The sequence below is a fragment of the Pteronotus mesoamericanus genome, unplaced genomic scaffold (assembly GCF_021234165.1).
Source record: "Pteronotus mesoamericanus isolate MK-2021 breed Mesoamerican mustached bat unplaced genomic scaffold, CSHL_Meso_final contig_177, whole genome shotgun sequence".
Lineage (NCBI taxonomy): Eukaryota > Metazoa > Chordata > Mammalia > Chiroptera > Mormoopidae > Pteronotus > Pteronotus mesoamericanus.
The window spans coordinates 6,397,852-6,422,643 of NW_026555073.1; the positions used below are offsets into that span (position 1 = coordinate 6,397,852).

Below are 24,792 nucleotides of genomic sequence, written 5' to 3' on the forward strand. Positions count from 1 at the left end.
ATAAAAGTTCATTTACACACACAATAACCTGTAAGCCTCCAGTTTCCCACCCTCTCTCTCCCTATCCCTCCGTCGTCTGGCACCAGAGAAGCCAATCTGAAAGAGGAAGAAGGATCTGTATACATTGACTAGCATGTTCCCTACCCCCTCTGCTCTTAAAAACAGCAGCAGCCCATCTTTCCAAAGAAGCTTGCCTGAAGAGCAGGCGCCGTGTGAATGAGCTGCACTCTCGGGACCCTGCAGATTATCCAGATCCACTGTGCAGCTCTGCAAGAAACGGGTCGATCGGCTTTGCTGAAGACTTGGAGTCTGCTTCTGGGAGCAAAAGCTAAAGGACCCTGAAGAGTCAATCTCGACCTGTGCAGGTAAGGAGATTCAATGTTTCCATGCGAGGACCAGAACTGTACATAGGAAAATTTTGCTGATTTGGGCAATTTCCTGGGAGCTTGAGGATCTGTCCCACCTGCTTTAAATTGGGCTGCTTTAGTTATTGGCCACGGATGTGATAATCGAATCAATCTGTCAAACAAGGATTGCTCAGTGCTTCTGCAAGGTAGGGGCTCCTTGTAGCAAAATAGAGAGGGGACACTCTCCAAGCCCAGCGCCTTTGCAGTTAAGTCAGAAACGTTAAGGCATATTTTCAAATCCTATTTTCAGGACCAAATGGAGTTTCTCTAATCCGTAGTGGCAGTTCCTTCAATATTGAAATAAAATATATAGTGACTGCTGAAGGTAAAAAAAAAAAAAAGTGCAGAATTATCTGTTGTTTTCATAAGGTAGTTTCACCTTCATTTTCCCACTTGACCTCTCAATATCCTGCAATTTAGACAGGGTAAGTGCTACTCTCCTGTTTTGCAAATAAGAAAAGGGACTCAGAGAAGTGAAATAGTCTGGAAACATGCCACACAACTAGAAATAGGCAAGTTAGGACTAGAGGCTGAAAATAGAAAACTCTGAAAACTACAAAGGAACATAACAAAATCACATCATCTTTTTAGCACCTTAGACGTATATGACACAGACCAGCACTTCATACATTTTAATCAAAATCGTTGGCCAGGAACCTTCTTCTACTGAGGAGCAAAAGATCTCTTTCTAAGGGTAAACAAGTGGCTTGGTGGGTTCCATCTATAGCCAAAAAAGGAAAATCCTTGAATTTTGAATGCAGTTTTTCTGCCTTCCAGTACTCTGATTGTTTTGAAATCTAGAGAGAGGCCACAACACCATACATTTATCAGGTGATTATTAAAAAACAAAATGTAATTAAACCTGGACCTGGGACTGCACTGCATACCCATGAGTTCCTGCAAATGAAATAAATCAGGCTGGGGGCCAGCGAAGCACAAGAGAAAGGTGGGTTAAAAGAAGTTTGCAGGTTGAGGCCCAGCTGGAGTCCAGCATTTCTGTCTTCCTAACCTGGAACTACCAATTTCATTCTCTACTACCTTTTCCCTCCTTACCTTTAATCAAACTTTTGATGTGTTTAGGAACTAGCTATCCGGTATAAAATCAAGATTTTTCCATGGTGCAGGAAATTATCAATTTGCCTTTGCTGTGTCATTGGGATTAAGGGATTAAGGGACCGATCCTTAACCTACATATCCAACCTTGTTAATCTAATGCCGTGAAGGATAACTATTATAATCTCCCAAATAACATAGCTCTGTGCAGATCACTACTTTGATCTATTCTGCTATGTCTTATGTTCTTATTAATGCCTTATTATGTTCTTATTAATTATGTTCTTATTAATGTAATGTGCATTGTACATTACAATGTACAAATACATTGTAATCTGGTTAAATAAATGTTGATTAAACTCAATACAGTCTGAGGCACAGAGCAAGGTAAGTCATAGTTCCTTGCCTTGGGGAATTTACAAGGCACCTGATCCGGCTACATAAAGGGACTGAGTTGAGGAATAACAGAAAATTAATTTGGATAGAAATGTAAGACAAGATTATTAGACCTGGAATTCCAGGCACTTTTTGTGCTTAAGGTCAAGTTCAAGGAGTTCATCATCCCCAAGCCCTTATTATATGAAATGTTAAAGGGACTCACCTAAGAAAAAGAAGACAATCAAAACTATGATCACTAAAATGACAACAAACTCACCGCTATCAACAACTGAAGGTAAAAACAAAAACTAACTAAGCGAACAACTAGAACAGGAACAGAATCACAGAAACGGAGATCACATGGAGGGTTATCCCTGGGGAGGGGGACGGGGGAGGATGGGGGAAAGGTACAGGGAATAAGAAGCATAGATGGTAGGTACAAAATAGACGGGGGGAGGTTAAGAATAGTGTAGGGAAGGGAGACGCTAAAGAACTTACATGTACGACCCATGGACATGAACTAAGGGGAGGGGATGCTGGTGGGAGAGGGGTGTACAGCAGAGCAGGATCAAGGGGAGAAAAAACGAGACAACCATAATAGCCTAATCAATAAAATATACTTTTTTTAAAAAAAAGAACTCCAGGTACTTTTTAAAGGGAAATCTTATCAGCAAACTTGCGTAAGGGATGACAAGCATTTTCAGGAGATGAGTTTCATCACCTGCCTACACCTGCAGAAAACTGGAGACGGGAGGCCACTGACAGAGCGGAACTTAATGAGGCTCTAGATTAGGTTGATGGCGGTAGAAATGGACTATAGAGGAGCTCAAGAGACATTCCTATGGAACAATAGGTGGAAATTGGTGAGTGATTAAATACAGGCAGCACAGGAAAAAAGTAAGTCAGAGACATCTCTGAGATGTTGAACTTGTACACTTTGGGCAGTAGTGCTATAGCAGTACCACTAGAAATAGGTAATTTGGGAATAGAAATGGGAAGTGTAGGACATGTTCTGTTTCGACCCATTGAGTTTGAGGGCATGGCAAAAATTCCAAGAAGCAATGTCTTTTTTTTTTTTAATTGATGGGGTAACTGACCTGAGGTGAGTATCTCTGTGACCAGATAGTGTTTGGGGTTTTTTTTAATTTTTTTTAAATTTTATTTATTTCTTTTTAGAGAAGGGAGGGAAGGAGAAAGAGGGAGAGAAACATCAATGTGCAAGAGAAACATTGACTGGTTGCCTCTCACATGCTCCCAACTGGGGACCTGGCCCGCAACCCAGGCAGGTGCCCTGACTGGGAATCGAACCAGCAACATTTCAGTTTTCAAGCTGACGCTCAATTCGCTGACCCACTAGCCAGTGCCAAAAAGTAATGTCTTATGACTGGTTGGAAGTAATGGTCCTGAATGTGAATGATGGAGAATACGTGCAGGCCAAAGTTAAACCTGGGGAGTATGATTGATAGCCAAGGTCATATAAATGGCTCAACTAAATCTAAAAGTTAGGTTTACTCAATCTAAGAGATGACCAACAACTGAAATTTGTGCAGCACCTACATTTTCAGGCCAGATGAAGAAGAGGGTCCTAAGAAATAAGAGCCACAGAAATACAATTCTTCTTCTCAAAAGATAGCAAGCATCTTGAGGGAGGGTATCAGGTTAGTTACTCTTTCAAATCTCCCCTTCCCAACAATAACTAGCATAGTGCTCCATACACACCATGAGCACTCAATAAATATGAATTACTTTAACAGAAGCAAGCATGGAGAACTTCTGCTTCAAGCAGTCGTCCAGTTTGGACTCTGTCATAAACCCTACAACCTAACAGTAGCTGCTGTAAACTGCCTTGCTGCTGAATTTCAATGGAAAAGAAATGGCCTTGGATGACTGGGAGGTCACCCAACCTTTGCCTTCCAATGGCCTACGTGTCTTTAGCAAGTTACCGAACATCAGTTTTGCTTGGTTTCCTCCTGTAGCAGCTAGAGTAACAAGCGTACAGGAATACTTTTTAGATCTTTTAAAATAAGTAGTGTAAATACGAAAGAAATTTGAAACTACAAACCAGCATCAAAAAGGGTCTTGTTTAAAGTCCATTCCAGGTGAATAAAATACCCAACAAGCTTGATAGCATGTGGTGGTAGTGGGGCCAGTTACTTTTTCCTCCCAAAAACATACTCCAGATCCAGGGTCCTTACTAGAAGTACCAGCAATTTCTTTCATTTTTTTTACTGTTCAAATACATTTGTCTCCATTTCCCCGCCACCACTTTCCCCTGCCCCACCCACCCAAATCTCCCTCCCTCCATCCTTCCCCACTCTGGCTATGCCCATGGGGCCATCATAAATGTTCCTTGATTTGACCCCTCCCCTTCTTCTCCCAGTTACCACCCTCTCTCCTTCTCTCCTGTTACTGACAGTTTCTTTTTTCTTTCAATGTTGCTGGTTATATTTTCCTTGCTTGGTTGTTGCATTGATCAGGTTCCACTTACAGGTGAGATCATTGGGTATTTGTCTTTCACCGCCTGGCTTATTTCTCTTAGCATAATGCTCTCCAGTTCCATCCAAGCTGTCACGAAAGGCAGTAGCTCCTTCCTTCTTTCTGCTGCGCAGAATTCCATTGTGTAAATGGACCCTAGTTTTTCGATCCACTCATCTACTGATGGGCACTTAGGTTGCTTCCAGCACTTGGCTATTGACAATTGTGCTGCTATGAACATTGGGGTGCATAGGTTCTTTTGAATGGGTGTTTTGGGGATTCTTAGGGTATAACCCCCGCAGTGGAATTGGAAGTACCAGCAATTTCCCCCAGCTCCCAGGACCTGCCAGTAAGACCCAGCGCCCTGGTTAGCACTACCTGTACAGTACTTGTGCAAGCCTCCACGTGAATGCCCAAAATATTTAAGAGTAGTATGTAACAAGTATTTCTGTGAAAACACTACCCACCTTTATTCATGAGCTGTTAATTCCATTAAGCCCACTGTTCTTAGGATTAAATGCTAAGGATCAAAACAATTTTTACAAAAAGTTCTGAATGGATTTAGGACAGTGATATCCCACTGTCCTAAAGCCACTCGTCTAACCACAGATTCGGTTATAATACAAATCATGTTCCCAGAATACATAGGCAGGTATAGCGCACGTGTGTCTCTCCATAAAATGCAGGCGTAAAGTCATTTTTGTCTCTCAAACCAATGTTACTTGGGTTTCAGGTTACATGGATGTCTACGTGGTGTGATTTGAAAGCCAGTGAGAAACAACTTTTCCAGTTCGGTCAGGGTAAGTAAACTGCCAGCAGACATAGCCCCGCTAAGCAACCCTACAAAAGTGATTCATGAGTCAGGATGCCAACTTGTTGGTTTGCACTGAGGAAATACAACCGCTAAGAAGACTCAAAGCAGGTAGTGGCACATCATCATCCTTGCAGAAAAGGCAACAAAGAAAGCCGTTTAACCAGATTATAAATTCAGACTTCTTAAATCCATTAATTCACGTTACAATACTGGTGCTAAAACAGCACGAACTGATGATTATTTTTGCCTTCAATCGAGAGCTCTTTATAGGTTGGTAGAGAAGACCACTATTTATAGATGAGTTGTGCACCCCAAAACTCTTCAGTCTTTCTTCCTCATTTCATCTCGACCCTACCAGGATCCCTCCATTCTTTGTGCCTCACCAGTTTTGCTTCTGTACTTAGCGGGGAGTTCTTATGAGAGAAAAGAGAAAGAAATAGTAATCAATATTTGGGAGAAGTTAGGAAGGGGCCCAGCGAGAAGCAGGAGGAAAGGAAAAAAATGAAGAATAAATATAGACCCTTGAGCACTTAAACACAAAGTTGGTCTTCCTTTTGATGAATAAAGTATTATTTAGAGTGTTTGTGGAATCAACATATTCCAAGCATTTGAGCTCCCACCGAAATGTGGCCAATGGGAAAGGAAATGGGGCTGAGGTCTAGATCTCCTGGCATAGGGGGCATTTCTTCTCTTTTCATCCAACCACTTTTCCCAAAAAAGGAAAAAAAATCCAGTTTGGAATCACATTTGGAGATGTCTGATGTGTAAACCTTCTTAAGATTTCTCATATAACTCATCTAAACAGATTCTGTTTTCCCACAAGGCTGTTTTTGTGTTGTCATGGACTCAACATGGCACATGGAATGAAGCTAACAATAACAACAGAAACATCTCTCACACATCCCATGTACTGATTCCAAAACTCTTATGAAGGTCAGGCCTTAGAAGACATTAAAAGCATCTTTTCATTCTTAATTGGTTCCCCTTACTGTTTAATCTAAATTTGAGTTCTTGTTTAAGATGAAGACCTTCAATAAAAAGCCATCTCCTGCAGGGGTGTCCAGCCTGCAGCCTGTGGGTCCCAACACATAGTCGTAAATTTACTAAAACATTATGGGATTTTGTGTGCGTGTGATTACGTGTCACAATATATTTAATGTCTGGCCCAAGACAACTCTTCTTCTTCCAGTGCAGCCCAGAGATGCCAAAAGGTTGGACGCCTGCATAAGAGAATTATTTTGCTTCCAAGATCCAGGCATCTAAGTACCAAGAAGTTAGAGGCAGGTCTCAGCGTCAGCTGTGAGCAGAACTAACAGGGATTCCACGTTTCTGGTACTGAGGCAGAGGCTTACACAGGTGTCCCTGGAAGAAGGTAGGCCCTCTGGTTAGTGCTTTACCAGTTCAGAAGCGTGTTAGCTGCCTGTTACATATTCCTACCGCCCAGGCTAAGGATCCGACTCTCTTCCACTGTGCATTCCCACAGGCAGTCTCACGGGCCCTCAAGGTCCCTATTGCCATTTTCGGGCTTGCATTTCCCTTCAAGCCAGTCCTTATGCACTGCTCTATTCTGATAACACATGATAATAAATATCTGTGTCGCAGTACTATGCAAGGGGCACACAGTATAATTAGCTCGGAATGACACAGTCCAAGTGCCTTTTAGACTGCGGCACTTTCCTGTATTTGGACTCCAACTGACAACAGACTGACAACAGCCCAGCTTGATGAATGTGATGTTCTCCCTCCCCTTAGGGGTAAATAAGTCATTAGAGAAGAAACATCTGAAAAATGTCAGCTGTGCAATACCATCTCCCCAATAGTTTCTAATTCCTGCGAGAATGCTGCTAAGCATGCCGCTGAAAATGCAAGTGAAAAAGCTACTTCTTGTGATAAGAAGGCTACAGTGAGGGTGGGAGCATCTTTCTAGTCCTTTCCTCGAGATCTTCCATTCCATGAAGGAAAGCCACTGGGGTCTATAAGCCTGGTTTTTTGGGGATTGAAACCCCCTGCGTGGTTTTGCTCCACTCAATCAATAACCAATCACGCTACTAATATTTATTGCCCATTTTTCTATGTGTGAAACCATTGAGACAGGCTGGGCATTGCGATCGCAGAGCTTCAGGAAAGAAAAGGCTAGATGTTTTCTCAGGGTAGTTCCCAATCTACTTTAGGAGACAAGATTCCTACACATTAGAAGATACAATACAAGGTATTAGAATGCTGGCTGCCATATCATCAGTACAAACAATGAGCATAATACAAGTTCAAAGAACAGAAATGCGAGCAGGGAATAGGGTGGTCAAAGCTGGTATCAGGAAGTGGAACCCGAGCTCAGCCTCCTCGGAGCAGGAAAGCAAACCATACGAATTTACCTTTGTATGGTGCTTTACAGTTTACAAAATGCTCATATTTGCTGATTCTCCATTCCTGTGCCCATCCAACAAATACCTGCCATATCAAAAAATTAATCAAACACTGTCTCAGTTAACTTTCTTGGAGAGAATCCCTTCACAATGGAGAAATGTATCAGATCATCACGTTGGACACTTTAAATAGCTCCTCATTTTATTCATTAATTATACATCAAGAAAGCTTGGAGAGGGCATTGTCCCTCAGTCCGTCACCTCTCTGAGCTCAGCCTCAAAGTGAACACCACACTTCACTTGTTTCGTTTGACAATAATAGGATGCATGGAGAACAGGAGAAAGAGGGCCCTGGGGGGGTTGGCCAAATAAAAGTAGGGCCCCACGGAGCTGCAGCCTCATGAAAACTATGTTTCCTGCATCCTGCCACTGCTCAGCAGAAGTGGAAGAAGCGCCTGCCTTAGAAGGCTGAGCCCAGAGTCCCAACCTCCCCCACTTCCTCTTTTGCTCTGGCGCTGCCCTTATCACCCCGCCCCTGCCCGCCTTCCGCCAACAAGAGCAGACCATCCGGTGCATGCGAGCATTTACTAGAAAGGTAAAGGAAGTCTTGGGGAGTCATTCAAATTAATAGAGTCATAAAACTACATCCAAATACTGATTTTATCTTTCAGTCTCTCCAGTTGGCTGAATTCAAAAACAACCATTATCAGATTCACCCAGGCCTATTGTCAGAAACGTCCTTGGGTCTTTAGATTCTATCAATCTCTGGCCTTGCCACTTTTGAACTGTCCTGTGAGCCTCACCGGACTTTTGTCTTCTTGTTTGTTTGTTTGTTTGATTGTTTGAAGCTCTTGGCCTCCTCTTTCGTCCTAAATGTGTGGATTCATCTTCCCAACCATGTTACTTTCTTCTCCAGTGATTTGTAAAGTGTCCATTCACAAGTCATGGTCCCCTATATTCTTTCTGATTTTTCAGAACTTGTTAATAAACTCTACCCTCCAAGAGCTCTCCACATTTCACTTCCCCTTTATGCCGGGGCCTACATCCTTGCACAATAACACCTACATTTCCACACAAAAAGCACGCTCCACCCTCGACCTCTTAGACACCCGCCCTGGGATGTTAAATACTCGTATTACTCAAAAGCACCTAGTGACAGAGTTACTCTTCTTTAGTTGGTCAATAAGGAGAGGAAGAGAGCAAAAATTAATGAAGCAGGTGCCCCATCATTAATGGGCTCACCATCTCAACGGGTATGATAGCTATGTACGCTAAAAGAGTAACTACAGCACTGTAAAAAATAAGAGAACCATGAACAAGGGAGTGTTTGTGGAAAATAACTTCAACTTGAATCTTGAATTATCAGTAGAAAAATGCCAAGTTCACCCCGTGGACCTTACACGGAAGGGCGAAAGAGGATGCATAGCTCAATTATCTTCAATTAGCCAAGGCATGATGAGATAAGCATGCTGAACTAAGTTGGTGAAAGAGAGAGAAGTGGGAGATACTGCAGTAAAAGACTGAACAAAATGCCCTGCCTGGTGTGGCTCAGTGGATTGGGTGCCAGCCTGCAACCCAAAAGGTCACAGGTTTGATCCCCAGTAAGGGCACATGCCTGGGTGGTGGGCCAGGCCCCCAGTCAGGGGCGTGCAAGAGGCAACCAGTTCTCTCTTGCACATGGATGTTTCTCTCCGTCTCTTTCTCCCTCCCTTCCCCTCTCTCTAAAAAGAAATAAACAAAATCTTGAGAAGAAAAAATCCAGTTCAGGTGAGTCTTTTGTGGCTGAGGCAGAGATTTTGAGTCATCCACGTGAAAATGATCTTTTTATTCCATAGACGTTAATACATTCTTGAGGGGGAAGAGAGAAGCAAAATCCTGAACACCAAACATTTGCATGTCACAGACTCTGGCTGCACTGACAGCCTCAGTGAGAGATCGGAAAAATCTGTCCTTGACGAAGGGAGATCAGAAAGAAGAGCCAGTACTAGGGCAGCAGCACAGGAGCACAACAGGACAGGCGACTGTCATCCCCACATTTCGGTTTTTTTTCAAACGCAAAAATTCATTGGAACAGTATCTCGAAGATGACTTCTGGCTCCAACTGGCATCTATTCCTGGAATTGCAAAGGGCACACTTTACCAACATGGCACAATAATATTTTCTTAAAAAGGAATGACATAGAATTTCACTGGCCATCCGTTCTGTTCCTGCTCTGCAAAGCACTATGCTAACCACTCCAGAGGAAACATGGAGAAGCGTAAGGGGAAGTAAAATAGGAAAAAGAAAACATGAAAAAAAAAAGATTTAATCACTGTTTTCAAGGAATCTAGTTGAACCTAGTAGACCCACTTTCAGCTACTACATAGTAAATCATGCCCTGCTGCTGTCAGACTTGCTCGCTATTTTAGTTGGATAAGAAACAAGCTGCTTAAATTTAGTTCTCATGCAAGTTCTATGTTTTTACTTTGGTGAGATGTTCTGAAAAAAAAAACCCCTGTTAACTGTTTCAAAATTACACCAATGGAAAAATAAGAAGGTAATACAATAAATGAACTGTAAGATCTAATGTGCCTCAAGAAAGCAACTTTGAGATGCGTTCGTCTGATTTAACACATTCATTGGGCACCAAGTATAATGCTCCCTGCCAGGTTCTACAGACACTATGCATATTAATTAGATCTAGTTCTTGTCTGCAAAAAGTCTCTCACTTAGTAGTAGACATTAGACAAGTAGAGATTACTCTAAGAAAAAGTAAAAAGAAGCAGAAACACAAAGTAAGTAGAAATAGAAATTTGAATTCTGTAGTTGAATCATTGACCTCTATGGTCTACTACTTTCCAAGGTCCTAACATACTGAGAACACCTTGTACTTCCTCCTTCCTAATTCTTTCTTCTACTTCTAACCCTTCTACTAACCCTTTCCTCACTTTGCTCTCTGGAACCCTCTTTCCATCATGAGTAAGTTCTACAACATCTTAAGCCTCTTCGAATAATTCTCCCACCACCTCTTCGCCTCAATAGAAACTTTGTCGTCCCCATCAAAAGCAGGCTCCTTACAACAAACTGATGGTGGCCAGGTGGGAGGTGTATGGGGGTTAGTGAAAAGGGTGAAGGGATTAAGAAGTATAAATTGGTGCCCTGGCTGGTGTGGCTCAGTGGACTGAGCATCAGCCTATGAAAGAAAAGGTCACCGGTTCAATTCCCAGTCAGGGCACATGCCTGGTTTGTGGGCCAGGTCCCCAGTTGGGGACATGAGAGATGCAACCGACCAATGTTTCTCTCCCTCTCTTTCCCCCTCCCTTCCCCTCTCTCCAAAAATAAATAAGTAGAATCTTTTTTTAAAAAAAGGAGAAGTACAAATTGGCGTTACCAAATAGTCACTGGGATATAAAGTACAGCAAAGAGAATATAGTCAGTAATACTGTGATAAATATATAAGGTGCCAAGGGGGTACTAGACTTGGGGAGGATCACTTTGTAAGTTATATAAATATTTTACCCTATGCTGTACACCTGAAACTAATATAATATCAAATGCCAGCTGTAATTTTAAAAACGTTTACTAACACACACAAAATAGTAAGCTGCTTATTTTTCTTTTCAATTTGATTTCCCACATACTTACTTTTTTTTTAGGATTTTATTTGTTTGTTTGTTTGTTTTTCAAGAGGGAAAAGGAGGGAGAAAGAGAGGGAGAGAAACAGCCATGTGTGGTTGCCTCTCACAAGTCCCCCACTGGAGACCCGGCCCGCAACCCAGGCATGTGCCCTGGCTGGGGATCAAACCAGCGACCCTTGGGTTCGCAGGCCAGCGCTCAATCCACTGAGCCACACCAGCTAGAGCTGCTTATTTTTCTATATGTACTAGGTATTGTGAGACCTGACGAATTTACCGTATGTCTCCTGACTCCCTGGTGCCACTTTAAACAATTACCCTTCTGCCATAGTACAACAGTCATGCCTCTATGCTACCCTCTAATCCTTATTAATGTCATCATCTATTGACCTCATACTTCTTTTTCCCTAATTCACTGAATATTTTACACTTGGCTTGCAGTCTTCCTTTTTAACCCAAATCCTAGTAACTTCATCTTTCAGGTGAACAACCTACGCAGTAAAGTGACTTTAAATTTCTTTGATCACCTTATCTGGAAAAACGTTCATTCATGTTCCACTTTGGTTACTCATTCTATGATCATACTTGGGGCCTTATTTCTCAGCACACAACTGAAAAACCTTCAACTCCAGAGTACACACTCTGACCATAAGCTCCCAGACCTTTGGTCCCTTCATTCCTTTATTGTTACTACACCAGTTCTTAAATCTCCAAGAATCTTCCAGTCTCTGGGCCCAGCCCTTTTCTCCAAATCTACTCAACTACTTCATGGTTTTCCTTTTAACCGTTCTTTAGGTGTAGCATTCTCAACTTCCTGTACCCCATTGTCCTTCCACAACGCTTGCTATATGACCACCCAACCTTGTACCAATTTAAGCATTTGCATTTTTTTAATCTCCCACACCCTGGCTGCTGAAAACTGTTGAAATAAATCATAAACCATGGGAAGTGACTCTATAAGGTTCAGGCAGAGTATTTTGTAGCCTTGAATGATGTTTTGAGCTTAACTTCATAGGTCACTGGAGACCTTTGAAAGGGAAGTGGTAACATCACAGCTGTGCTTTCAGGTGAATAATTTGGCGTACGTGAGGACAGGCTCAGCAGAAGAGAAACAAGAAAATTACAAACAAAGATATGATTTCTCATAGTCAGTAACAGTGCTCCCATATTCTCAAGGAAAGAACAAAGAAATGCACGAATCCATGGCTTTTATGCAGTCCTCTATGTAACAGTTTGTTCAACGGCCAAGATTTATGCCAGTATATGAGTTTGTCTTATATCAGCATAGAACCTGAAACTTAATCGCATGGCATAATGAAAATAGCACTAGACCGTGAGTTAGGCAATAAGTCTGTCAGAGAAAGACCAGCACCATATGATTTTATTTACACACGGAATCTAAGGAACACAGTGAATGGACAAACAAAATTAAAAGACTCGTATACACAGAGAGCAGACTGGCGGTGGCCAGAGGGGAGGAGGGCTGGGGACTGGGCGAAAGAGGCGAAGAGATTAAGAAGTACAGATGGGTAGTTATAAAATAGCCCTGGCAATGTAAAGTGCAGTATTATAGTCAATAATACTGTAATAGCTGTATATGGGGCCAGTTAGGTACTGAAAATATCAGGGGGACCACTTTGTCAAGTATATGATTGTCTAACCACTGTGCTGTACACCTGAAACTAATACAATATAACACTGAGTGTAAACTGTAGTTGAAAAATAAAATTTAGCCCCAGCTGGTGTGGCTCAGTGGATTGAGCACCGGCCTGCAAACCAAGGGGTCGCCAGTTTGATTCCCAGTCGGGGCACATGCCTGGGTTGTGGGCCAGGTCCCCAATAGGGGGCGTGTGAGAAGCAACCACACACTGATGTTTCTCTCCTCTTTCTCCCTCCCCTCCCCTCTTCCAAAAATAAATAAATAAAATCTTTTAAAAAATAAAAAATAATGAAAATTTTAAAAAGCTTAGAATCTCAGTGTGGAACCATATAGCCTTCTTGCTTTCCCACAATGTGAACTGAAGAGATTCCTTGCCACCCCCTCAACACCATACCTATCTTTCAATGTTACATTTTCTAAAACCAACTAACTGACCTTAAGATAAAGCATGTTTTTTTCCTCTAATTTTGAATTTTTGCCTTATCTTCCTGTATGTTATAAAACAAAGTAGGCTTGGTATACATTTTCACTTACCTGCTTGCCCCTCATAGAAAGTACATGTCTCCTCTAATGTGGATGGTTTTGGTTCCTTGCACATTTCATAACCCACATAAGTAAATCCCTTTTCCCAAGTAAAACTATTTGTAATTTTTTTTTAACTCCCACAAAGTGAGATCAGTAATGTATAACGTCTCCAAAATTAGACTAATACAGATCCTCTTAATTGTCCATTTTGGGAAATTTTCTCACAATCTTCTTGGAACCAACTTCCAGAATGAAGACGATCTCCTAAGATCGTTTTAGAGCCCAGTTGTTAGAAAGAGAACAAAAGCCCATCTCTCACCCTGCTGATCAAAGTTGATCCCAGCATTTCCTTGGATGAGGGTTGTTCGAGATATCAGGTATATTTAACTACCTCCCAAGATCCTATGTTTAAGGAAACAAAAATGTTGACGACTTGTTTATACTGCATAAATAACGAGGTCAAAATAGGTGTTTCATTATTCAAAAGATGATGCAATTGGGGCAAGGCTGGAGGTGGGCTCAGCATAGGGCAGGGCGGGTGGTAACCATGGAGACGCTTACATGAAGACAGGATAACATAAAAAGAAGTTAAACTTTGGTACTAGAAGACATGGTCTCAGGGCAAAATCACTGATCTAAAGAGCAAGTGGATTAGCCTACTGTGGTGAGTCACTATCCTACACCCCAGGGAAGACAAATCCAGATTCTAAACTAGCATATCAGGGTAACATTGTTCCTCAACCAAGTTTTCCTAAGAGCCCCTATTCCAAAAATCAAGCTGCCACTTTCATTCTATAGCGTATCTTAGAGATAACTGCACATCCAAAAAGATGCTCCAGATTGTTACAAAGCTCTCTTTCTAAGAGCCCTAGGCTCTCCTTAGTACTTACTAATGCATTTCTTCTTCTTCCAGGTATTATTAACCTTTCTCTAGCCTCTGCCATTAAGGCTTTTCTCCAGGAGACAAAAGATTGGCTAGGAGGGTAAGGCTAGTTTGTATAGGTAGTTGCCTGAAATATAAGATTGGGACTGATCATAGGTGTTTGTTAGCTCTTGAGCAATAAAAAGATAGGGCAAAACCAAAGGTTAAAAATGACTAATCTGGCAGTGGTTTGCAAGATGATTTTGAGAGAAAAGAGCCTGAAATTAAAAGGGCATGAAAGATCTCTTCAAGAATTACAAACAGTTCAGCGTGGTAAAATACAAGGTCCAAGGGAAAAGGAGGAGATCATTTTAAGTCATCTATGTCTGGGATAATGAGAGCCAGAATGGAAGAAGCAGCAGTATTAATGAAGAGGAATGGAGAGGAAAGATATCAAGAGTTGATGTTAAACTGGGGTGAAACCGGGCAGGAGTGAGAGCTGTCCCCTCCTTCACCGCCAGCTTCCCAGGCCTGTGCTGTTTCCCAGCTGCAATTTTAACCAGTGTCTTCAAGTCTCAGGTTGCCAGCGTCTTTCCGTTCTCTCCCCTTCCCTTCATCACAGTCCTTCCATCTGCGATGACAGAGTCCGATAAATCTGGGGCCTGACACTCCTAAAGACTCATTTTACCAAGAAATCAAGGCCTGCCAGGAACTCTGTAGAGTAGATTTCAGGGATCAGCTAATATATGGATGGGCAGATTGTTTTTTCTGGAACCCTAAAGCTGTGTGATCAAGCAGGATAGGCATCTTACTCAAGAGATATTAAAAGGAACCGACTAAAGTGACTTTATGAGTTTCTCCAGAAGCAGAGATGTTGTAACTTGTAAAACAGGGGTTAGGCCAGAGAGAACGACCTCCGAGCCCTAGAAAGTGGGACAAGTTTACATTCCATTGCGGCCATAAGTCTCCTATCCTGCTTGCTCTTTTCTTCCCCTAAGATCAAAACCATATCAAGGGGGGCAAAACATACCCTGATGTTCATAGATCTATAGAATGGCAAACTACAGGGGAATTCAAAGATCGTATAATACAGCCCTATTAAATTACAGATAAGCGAAGAGGTCATAAGAAGGGATTCGGTCAAGATCACGCCATCGTCCACTACAGCCCGATGCATGATCCGGGTCTTCTGTTTACTGGTCCTGTAAATTCTCCGCCATGTCCCTTGCCTTTCTTTATCCCACGATGCCCTCTGCTATTGATAAGACATCAATGAAATAATACAGAAAATTGATTTACTCAAATCAAGCAATATTTAAAAGGCGCAGTACTAGGTACAGCACAACACACAAAAAGAATATGACTTGGTTATTTGCCCTTTAAGTTGAGTAGGACTAGGTGGGAAGAATGGGGCAGTTCAAACTGAATAACCCCAGAGATGACTATGGCACAAAACAAGAAATGACAATTATCCACAAAACTGCAAACAAAATCCTACGGGACATCAAAGGAGAGAAATGTTACATTGGGTTGAGAGGATCAGAAAGGACTTTTTGTTTGACTAGAAACAAAATAGAAAGAGGAATGGCCAGTATCTTCACTTAATAGAAAATTCTAGCCTGGGAACCACCTTAGGCCACTGCAGATCACAGCTCTACCCGAACCACACGTAGAAAGCATGACCGTCCTTTTCATTCTAGGTAGTTCTAGGGCAGCAACAATAAAGAGGCTGGTGGGTGAATTGGGACCTTATATTTTTAGATTATCTCTGGGCTCTCTTATTTACCTCATTCACTGGAGCTTGACCAGGTTACACCTTCAAAGGAGGTTAAGCGTTGATGGAAAGAGAGGGGGGAGAGAGAGAGAGAGAATACACATACACACACACACACACACATATACACACACACATATATACACTCTCCAAATATATGGAGTATATATACATATCTATAGACAGTATATATACTCTCCACATATATGTATATGTGGAGTGTGTATACATATATGTGTGTGTGTGTGTGTGTGTGTATATATGAGTATATAAATTAAGCCAAATAAAAAGGCTGATGGAATAGGAGATCTGAATAACTCCTAAATTAAGTAATTGAAGTTAAATCCTGCTAAAGCTATTACTGTCAGAGACAAGAGTCTTGAAGGGAACTGAAAAGGAAAAAGGAAAAAGAAAAAAGAGTGAAAGCATTAAGTCTCTGCTAAGTGCAAAGCTCCAAATTACTAAAAGAAGCCAAGAGGACAGCTCAGGATCCCAAGCCTGAGGAAACAACTGCACTGTTACTCAGACAATGTAATGAGTGGGCCAAATTGTAACTGCACAGCTACCATGGAAATGCTTAATTAGTGTATTAGCCTGGTAAATTAGGATTCAGCTTCTTATACATAGGCCTTCGAAATTCATTAACTTTCTTTCTCTTCCCATGCTAGGGAGGAATGTTCAATTCTGTCTAAACACAAAGCTGTGAAAGAGCGACAGTTAATGCTCTCCATATAGAAGATGAGTGGAATCGCATAATTCCGGGATTAGAAAGGATTTTTTTTCATTCTGCACTCAGTTAGTATGTTTTTACTGATTACAGAGACCTAGGATGAGCTGGAAAAAAAAAGGTTACCGCCTGAGTAACAAAATATAACAGCCACCTGTTTCCCACCTGCAACCCATACTTCACCCAGGCTGCTAGTAATACGTTACCTATGTCAGCTCCTTACCTGGAGAAGGCGGGAACATTCAGAGAGAGAAAAGAAACTGAAGATCTGAAAAATGCTTATGTGAGTACACAGTAGACTCAAACAGCAATATTGTGGTTGTAGATTCAGGGTCCTAGTTTTAAAACATATCTGTTTTATTTATTTATTTTTTTTTTTACATTTCCTTGATTTTCCCCTGAATTTCCCTTTTTGTTTTTCATGTAGAGTTCCTTTGGAAAGTCCCAGGACTGTTTATAGTTCCTAAGAATAAACTGGAGGAAGATGTTTATTTTACTGGCACTTAGAGCACTTCAGCCTCTGACGTTTTTGAAAACATGGATGAAATGTGATGTGGAGCAACACATATTTAGAAGAAAAGTGTTCAGGTTGCTGCTCCTCTAAGAAAGCCTTTCTGCTCATTTCTTGTTATACTTTGTTGGACCTATTTTTATGTTTATTATATATTTTTTCCCATTACCACTGAGTCCCCTTATCCCTCCCTTCCCCCAGCAATCACCACTCAGCTGTTCATGTCCACGGGGCCTGGATTTTATGATATAGTTTAATGGAAGAGAAGGGACATACACTCATGGAAAATTACCTATACAAACTAGGAAGCACTTGATCTCCAAAGGCATATTAGTGATGTAAATAATTTTCAGGGAGAAGAGTCCAAGGTCCTCTAGGCCATCTTCCCTTCAGGGAAAACTGTCCGTAGGCCATCCCAGGCAGATATATACTTGATGGTTTTGATGTTCTAACCCCTCCTAGAAACCTAGATGCTTGGATATGAACCCGTAAATTATTTCCCCTTCGAACCTCATTAAAAACTGTTTAGAAGAGAAAATAGGGAAAATATCGTGGTTCCATAGTGAAGAGCATTTTTATAACACTGTGTTCATCTTTAGATACAGAAGCTACGTGCACACAGAAGCAAACATCTGTGATGAGTCCGGGTCCGTAGTCCAAGTTTTGCCCCTAGGGATGTCAAGATTAACAGCAATACAAAGAATGCAGCATGGAATCCAATAACTAGTCCTAAATTTGTCCGTAGAGCTTTGATGTCCCACCACTCATTTGGATCCGTACATACAGCTGCTAAGCTCCCATGACCCTTCCGGACTAATGTCATTAACTTCCTTTTCAACCTTATGATTTCAGTTTAGGCTTCATCTGCCATTACGTCGTAAGAGGCACTGACCACAAAGCAGAAACCTTTGCGAAAAGTACTGCAGAGCCACAAAGAGGTATGGCTCCATTATCTGAATGATTCTTGCTCTTTCAACTTGCAAAGTATCTTAACAAAGTAACTCCCTTCATCGTCTGCGCTGAAAATTAATTTTATGTATGTTTATTGCTTGTTTATGTTAATTAATAACCCACTTGTGTGCTAAGATAGCTCTGGCTATAATGTATCAGAACCTCTGGCCCCTCAGTTCCGCCCCCACAACACTGTGAGCCTCCTGAAGGCGGGCATGGCCTCTTGGGCATCCGTGTCTCCACCTAGTGGGGTCTCATTATTGGGGCATCACAATTAATTCCATAAAAATGAATTAAATGCTCGTTAAGACCAGTAAAGCCATCATCTGTCAAATGAATGGCTTAGCCTAAATGATGCCTACCCCTTAGAGTTTACGGTTTGAGAGTTTTAGTCTTTTTTAATGACCTAACAAATCACTGACTTGACTTAGTTATAAACAATTGAATCTAATATAAACAAACAATTGAAGCTTAATAGAGACATTAGGAAATTCTGATTTTGGTCTGTAAGGACTGTAAAGTTTATTTATGGGACTAAAGATAACCTGTTTCCTTGTTTTTTTATTTATCAGGTTTTTGGGGGGCATATTTCACTCAAAGATCTGGGAATTTCAAATATATTTATAATATTTAACAAACAAACGATTACTCTGTATCAAGATATGGGTGTACTTTAACTTTAGAGTTAGCTTTATGATTTCGTACCTTCCTTAATACTTTAGGAAGCGACTATACTTAACAGAGCCACTGTAAGCTCTGAGGCTGGGAAGGTTTTCATTGGCTTAGTCAAAAATCTGTTTAGTTTTCTTTTTTCTGTAAAATACAAGATACACTTTTCATTTTCACCAAAAACTTTACTGTTTGGATGTTGGGAGTATGTCGGCTATCTCCCACACGGTAAAACGTTGATTTTTCTCAACCGATGTCTTGATTTGATCACGGTCAACTTCAACTGGTCTCCCCGACTGTGGAGTATCGTCCAGCGAGAAATCTACAGCACGAAACTTCACAAACCCCTTTTGACACATTTGGTCAGGCACAGCCCCTTCTCCATACACTGCACAAATTATTTTTTGCATTTCAGTTCTGTTTTTACCTTTCATGAAATAATAAAATGCCGAGAATGTTGCGCATTTTCTCCCATCTTCAATATTAAATTGGCTACACAAAAATTCACCAATTTTGATACTTTTTTTAAACGCAAGCTGATATGACAGCTGGCACAATACAATCTAAGAAAGTTGTTTCAAATGAAGTTAAAGACAACTAAGCACCACTAGAGCCATCTTACAGGAAAAAACCCAAATGAACTTTTTGGCCAACCCAATAATTATATTAGAATGAAAAGATACCTCTAAGTGATTTTCAATGATAAATAATCATTTCAAATCAGAAACTTGTTCCATCTTTCATTTCCTCAGTCACTCAATTAACATTTATTGGGCACTTATGGGAAAACACATGTGTTAGCCCTGTGTGTGATGCGTTCTTATATGGGATACAGATAGTCTGTGAGAAAAGACAATATATGCATATAAATCATTGATCTACAAGATAAATTTAAAGTTCCTTAGGAAGGAAAAATACAGAAATTACTTTGGATGGAGGCTGAGGAAAGCCTTGGTCAAGAAGGTGTCATTTAAGCTGAAGGATGGTAGTTTTTGCAAGTAGACAGAGAAAAGGGCATTTCTAGTAGAAGAAATCCATGAAAAAAGATAGGCAGGTGATGGGAAACATGTAGACAACGTCCCTGGTACTGTAGCATAGCTGTTCCATTGAATTTTGGGGTGTGCAAAAGGAAGAAATGAAAAAGAAGCTAGGAACGTTTAGCTGCAATCAAACTGTAAAGAGACTTAATCAGGCCAAGGAATCTGGATTTTATTCTTGATTTTACTCGGGAAGCACTGAAGGTTTTAGAGCAAGGACGTGACATAATTGGAAGCTATAATGTATGGAAAATCATTCTGGAAAGAGTTTGTGGCAGGGTATAGTGAGGGTCGATGGCGACAGGGAGGAGAGACAGTCATTGTCCAAGATCCTGCCTGTGCAGTACCTAAAACAAAAGCTCTATCAAAAATCTCAACAGCACCATCTAGTGCTTCACAAAGGAACACCGCTCTTTTTGGCGGAAAACCCAATAGGAAGCTAACAAAAAAAGACTAGGTTAACTTTAGGCAGTTTCCCTTTTTTTTCACAATTACACCTGAGTTCAGGGAATAAATGGTGAAAGCAAACAGAAACAATGCAGAGGTTGGGAACAGTGAATTCATTTTTCTCTATCGTCTTAAAATATCCACCCTCAAAATGATTCATCTTCACCGTTTTATCATATACCAACACTTCTTGGTGAAAATAATAACACTTTTAATGAAAGGGAAATATGGAACTAGCCTGGATGGATGGATGGAAGGCTGTCACAACTTTGCAGCAAATATAATTGCTAGCATTTAATAGTAAGCCTGGGGAGTTATATCCCTCCTACAACCACTACATAGCCCCCATAGCTGTCTGTTTCTGTCCCTAATGTCCCTAATGCAGGGACAAGATTAACAATTTAGATTATTTTTAGAGGGGAAGGGAAAGAAAGATCAAGGTGTGGTTGCCTCTCACACGCCGTCTGCTGGGGACCTGGTCTGCAACCCAAGCATGTGCCCTGACTGGGCATCGAACCAGCGACCCTTTGGTTCACAGGCCAGTGCTCAATCCACTGAGCCACAGCAGCCAGGGCACATTACTGTGCCGTTCTTGCCTGCTCAAGCAGTCCTCTCACCTTAAAAACCCCAACTCCTCTCCTACCATGGAGCAAGAGCTTTGTAAAAGGCCAACAAATTAGACTTCAATCAAATGTTATCCACCATATTGTATATTGATGAGTTTTCTCCCCGTCTTCCCAAAGAATAAAGGAAAAGAATCTGGAGGAACATTAAAGAAATCAGTGCTTCCACACTATCTTATCCCCATTTTTATCTTATCAAAGCTTATCGATTGCTCTGATTAACTACCCTAATATGGTTGGACTAGGCTAGATCAAGTAACAACTTCTTGTTATTAGAGAAATGATCATGTATTGTCCAACAGGAATGTTTGTGAGTCTAAGGGGAGAACAAGGATGAAGATCTACAACAATATACTCACAAAGTACCGTATTTTGCAGTGTATAATGTCTACTCTTTTGCCCACATTATTGAGGGAAAAATAAGGATGCTCATTATACCTGGGCCATACCTGGAATACCTTGTATCTGTGGCTTGTGTTTTGTAATTATTTGTGACATAAAATTTCTTGTACCATAGCACGTTCAAAAATAAATTGCTACAATTTCTTTATAATACAAAAAAAAGTATCTAAATATAAATAGATAAACAATTGAATTAAAAAATTAAAACGATTCTTTTTTTTTTTTCCTGAAACTTTGGGCCAAAACCATGGGTGCACATCATATACAGCAAAATACGGTATATTCCAATGAGTTATGCTGCATCTTTCCTCAGAGACTTAAATTAGGTATAGATCTTAGAAATGCAATTCACCTCTTCGCAAATTATTTTCCCCATTAAAATGACTGGATGGCTTCTAAATTGTCTCCAGCCTTAGTGTTCTGTGGTTCTAAATAGAGTTAACCATATTCTAGATTAAGATTATCCCCCAGGGGAGTGAGTTCCATTAACAACAAATCCAATTATGTTCCGGAAGTAGGAGCATCACCCAGATGCTACCCAGTAAGCTCTCTTCTTGGGAGAGCCACACATTTTCACCCAGATTTTATTTTCCAAAAGAATTCATTGCTCTTCCAATAAACAGATGATAGAGGACAGATACATAGATAGATTGATCTACAGATAAATAGGTAGATAGATAGATGATAGATAGATGATAAATTCATATTTATGAGACTTTCTGTAGAGCTTTTCTCTAATTGAAAAACAAACTCACTTAAAATGAAGATTCACAGATGAGTACTGAAGTAATCAAATAAAGCGGAGCTGTTGTAGCTAGGCCTTGAAGAGTAAAAGGAAGTCCATCAGGCAACCGTGGGTGGAAAAGGGAAGAAAAAACAACCCTTCTCCTGGGGACAAGGTGCAGTTGAATCCCTTCTCATTGCCCCTCACCCCTCCACCCCTCACCCCCGCTTCCTGCCATGGTCAAAATGCATACAGAGTGACATTATAAAGTGAAACCTTAGTACTTCCTGTTATTTATGGTCTGGTAAAAATTGACAAGCTTTTTATAAATATATGTGTGTATCTATTGTAGGTAACAAGCAGACATTCCTAGGAAAACATGGATGGAGTTGGAAACCTGACAGTATCGTCTGCCAGCAGTAACATGTGCAATGGCAGTATTGAAGACTTCCGCAATCAAGTGTATTCCACCATGTACTCCATGATCTCTGTTGTGGGCTTCTTTGGCAATGGCTTTGTGCTCTATGTCCTCATAAAAACATATCATGAGAAGTCAGCCTTCCAAATATACATGATGAATTTAGCATTAGCAGATCTGCTGTGCGTGTGTACACTGCCTCTCCGTGTGGTCTATTATGTTCACAAAGGCATTTGGTTCTTTGGTGACGTTTTGTGCCGTATTAGCACCTATGCCTTGTACGTCAACCTCTACTGTAGCATCTTCTTTATGACAGCCATGAGCTTTTTCCGGTGCATTGCAATTGTTTTCCCAGTCCAGAATATTCATTTGGTGACACATAAAAAAGCCAGATTTGTGTGTGTTAGCATTTGGATTTTTGTGATTTTGACCAGTTCTCCATTTTTAATGTCCAAAAGTTACAAAGATGAGAAAAACAATACCAAGTGCTTTGAGCCTCCACAGGATGATCAAACTAAAACTCATGTCTTGATCTTGCATTATGTGTCATTGTTTGTTGGATTTCTCATTCCTTTTGTTATTATACTTGTCTGTTACACAATGATCATTTTGACTTTACTAAAAAATGCAATGAAGAAAAATCTGTCAAGTCGTAAAAAGGCTATAGGAATGATCATAATCGTGACGGCTGCCTTTTTAATCAGCTTCACGCCATATCATATTCAACGTACCATTCACCTTCACTTTTTGGTCAGTGAAACTAAATCTTGTGATTCTCTTCTTAGAATGCAAAAGTCAGTGGTTATAACCTTGTCTCTGGCTGCATCCAATTGTTGTTTTGACCCTCTCCTATATTTCTTTTCCGGGGGGAATTTTAGGAGAAGGTTGTCTACGTTTAGAAAGCACTCTTTGTCCAGCATGACTTATTCACCCAAGAAGAAGGTCTCACTGCCAGAAAAAGATGAAATATGTAAAGAATAGTGTAAACCCATCTCCAATGCATATCATTGACACATAGTTTCCTGAGCAAGTATTTTCTCAAATAACTACAATAAAAATTACAACATCCGCTAATAATTTGTAAATACTTAACTCGATGTGTGCCTATAAATTTATCTGATTTATGCATCCACCTTATGAGAGATCCTAAAAGTATTTGTAAGTGTTAAAATTTCAGTCTGCAACTATTAACTAGATTATAAATTCGATCATTTGCCAAGGGGTGAAGAATACTTACGCACTGGCACTTAAATGGGTCCAAGATCAAGGATTTCCCCCTCACATAAAAGCTTTACAAAGGATAAGAGCTAGCCTTTTAAGATATAAAACTAGCAAGTAGTTTTCAGTCATACTAACAACATATCCCTCTGCACGCACTCGATCAGATGAAAACTGGAATGTCCCGGAGCTATATAAAACGCACTGCCGCCTTCTTTGCAGTATTGACTGACCAGGCAAAGTAGGGCCATTTCTTCCAAGAGAGAATGTGCAAGTGCTAGGACTGCCTACAAGTCACCCAAATGGCCCCAAAGGCTCCATGCAACGTACAGTCTGCAAACTGAGGAAGGTAAGCCCGGTCAAAGGCCAGTTTGTGTCCAAATTTCTTCTGCTCCTGACCCAGGTCCCCTAGAAGAGAATGGCGAACTTTCTGTTAATTATTGAGGTTCTTAGAGGGAATTCTCTCACACAGGCCTTCCTTAAGAAACCAGACAACGGGCATTTCTATCTTTAAACAGAAATAATTAAAAACTTATCTAAAGTAGATGAAAAGGGGTCTGCCTTTCTGCATGGTTATTACTGGGAGCAAAATTATCTAAAATGGCTTTTTAAGAAAAATTTGTTGACATTACAAATTGTTTTAGGGAATACTTATATTTATGCCTATGTGTATAATGATATGTAAGAGATTTTGTTCTATGATATACATTTATAAGTGAAAGTTAATTACAAGCTTTATTAGTGTTTTATACTTTTTACGTTTTTATTGGCATGTTGACAGAAATATCAAGGATATGTTTACGATGGTTTTTATATTACAGTGGAAGCTTTGTTCCTAAAATAGCAAAAAAAAAAACCCTTGATTATGGCTGAAATATAATATTAATGGACAAGTTTTTGCCAAATTGTGGTCTGTTCCTTAATTCTGTGTTTCAAAAGGCACATTACCTCAGAGGAAATAAATGATAATGGTGAAGAAAAAGTCAAGTTATGAAAAGATGATTTCTTTCTAAATGTGTATGTTATTTCTATTTCACATCTAATGTTGCAAAACCATTGGGTAAAAACTCAAAACATAGGAGAGAGGACCTCAAAGACGTAGTAATAACTGATGCCATTTTTATTTTTTTTAAATAAAT

General features: G+C 40.5%; 1 protein-coding gene across 1 annotated transcript; it reads left to right on the top strand.

The window, feature by feature from the left end:
• CYSLTR1 (cysteinyl leukotriene receptor 1) lies at positions 1-24,147 on the top strand. The gene is made up of 4 exons (XM_054566658.1): positions 1-365; positions 5,047-5,113; positions 18,017-18,102; positions 22,370-24,147. The coding sequence occupies exon 4, from the start codon at positions 22,397-22,399 to the stop codon at positions 23,414-23,416; it is 1,020 nt and encodes a 339-aa protein (XP_054422633.1). The 5' UTR covers positions 1-365; positions 5,047-5,113; positions 18,017-18,102; positions 22,370-22,396; the 3' UTR covers positions 23,417-24,147.
• The last annotated feature ends 645 nt before the right edge of the window (positions 24,148-24,792 follow it).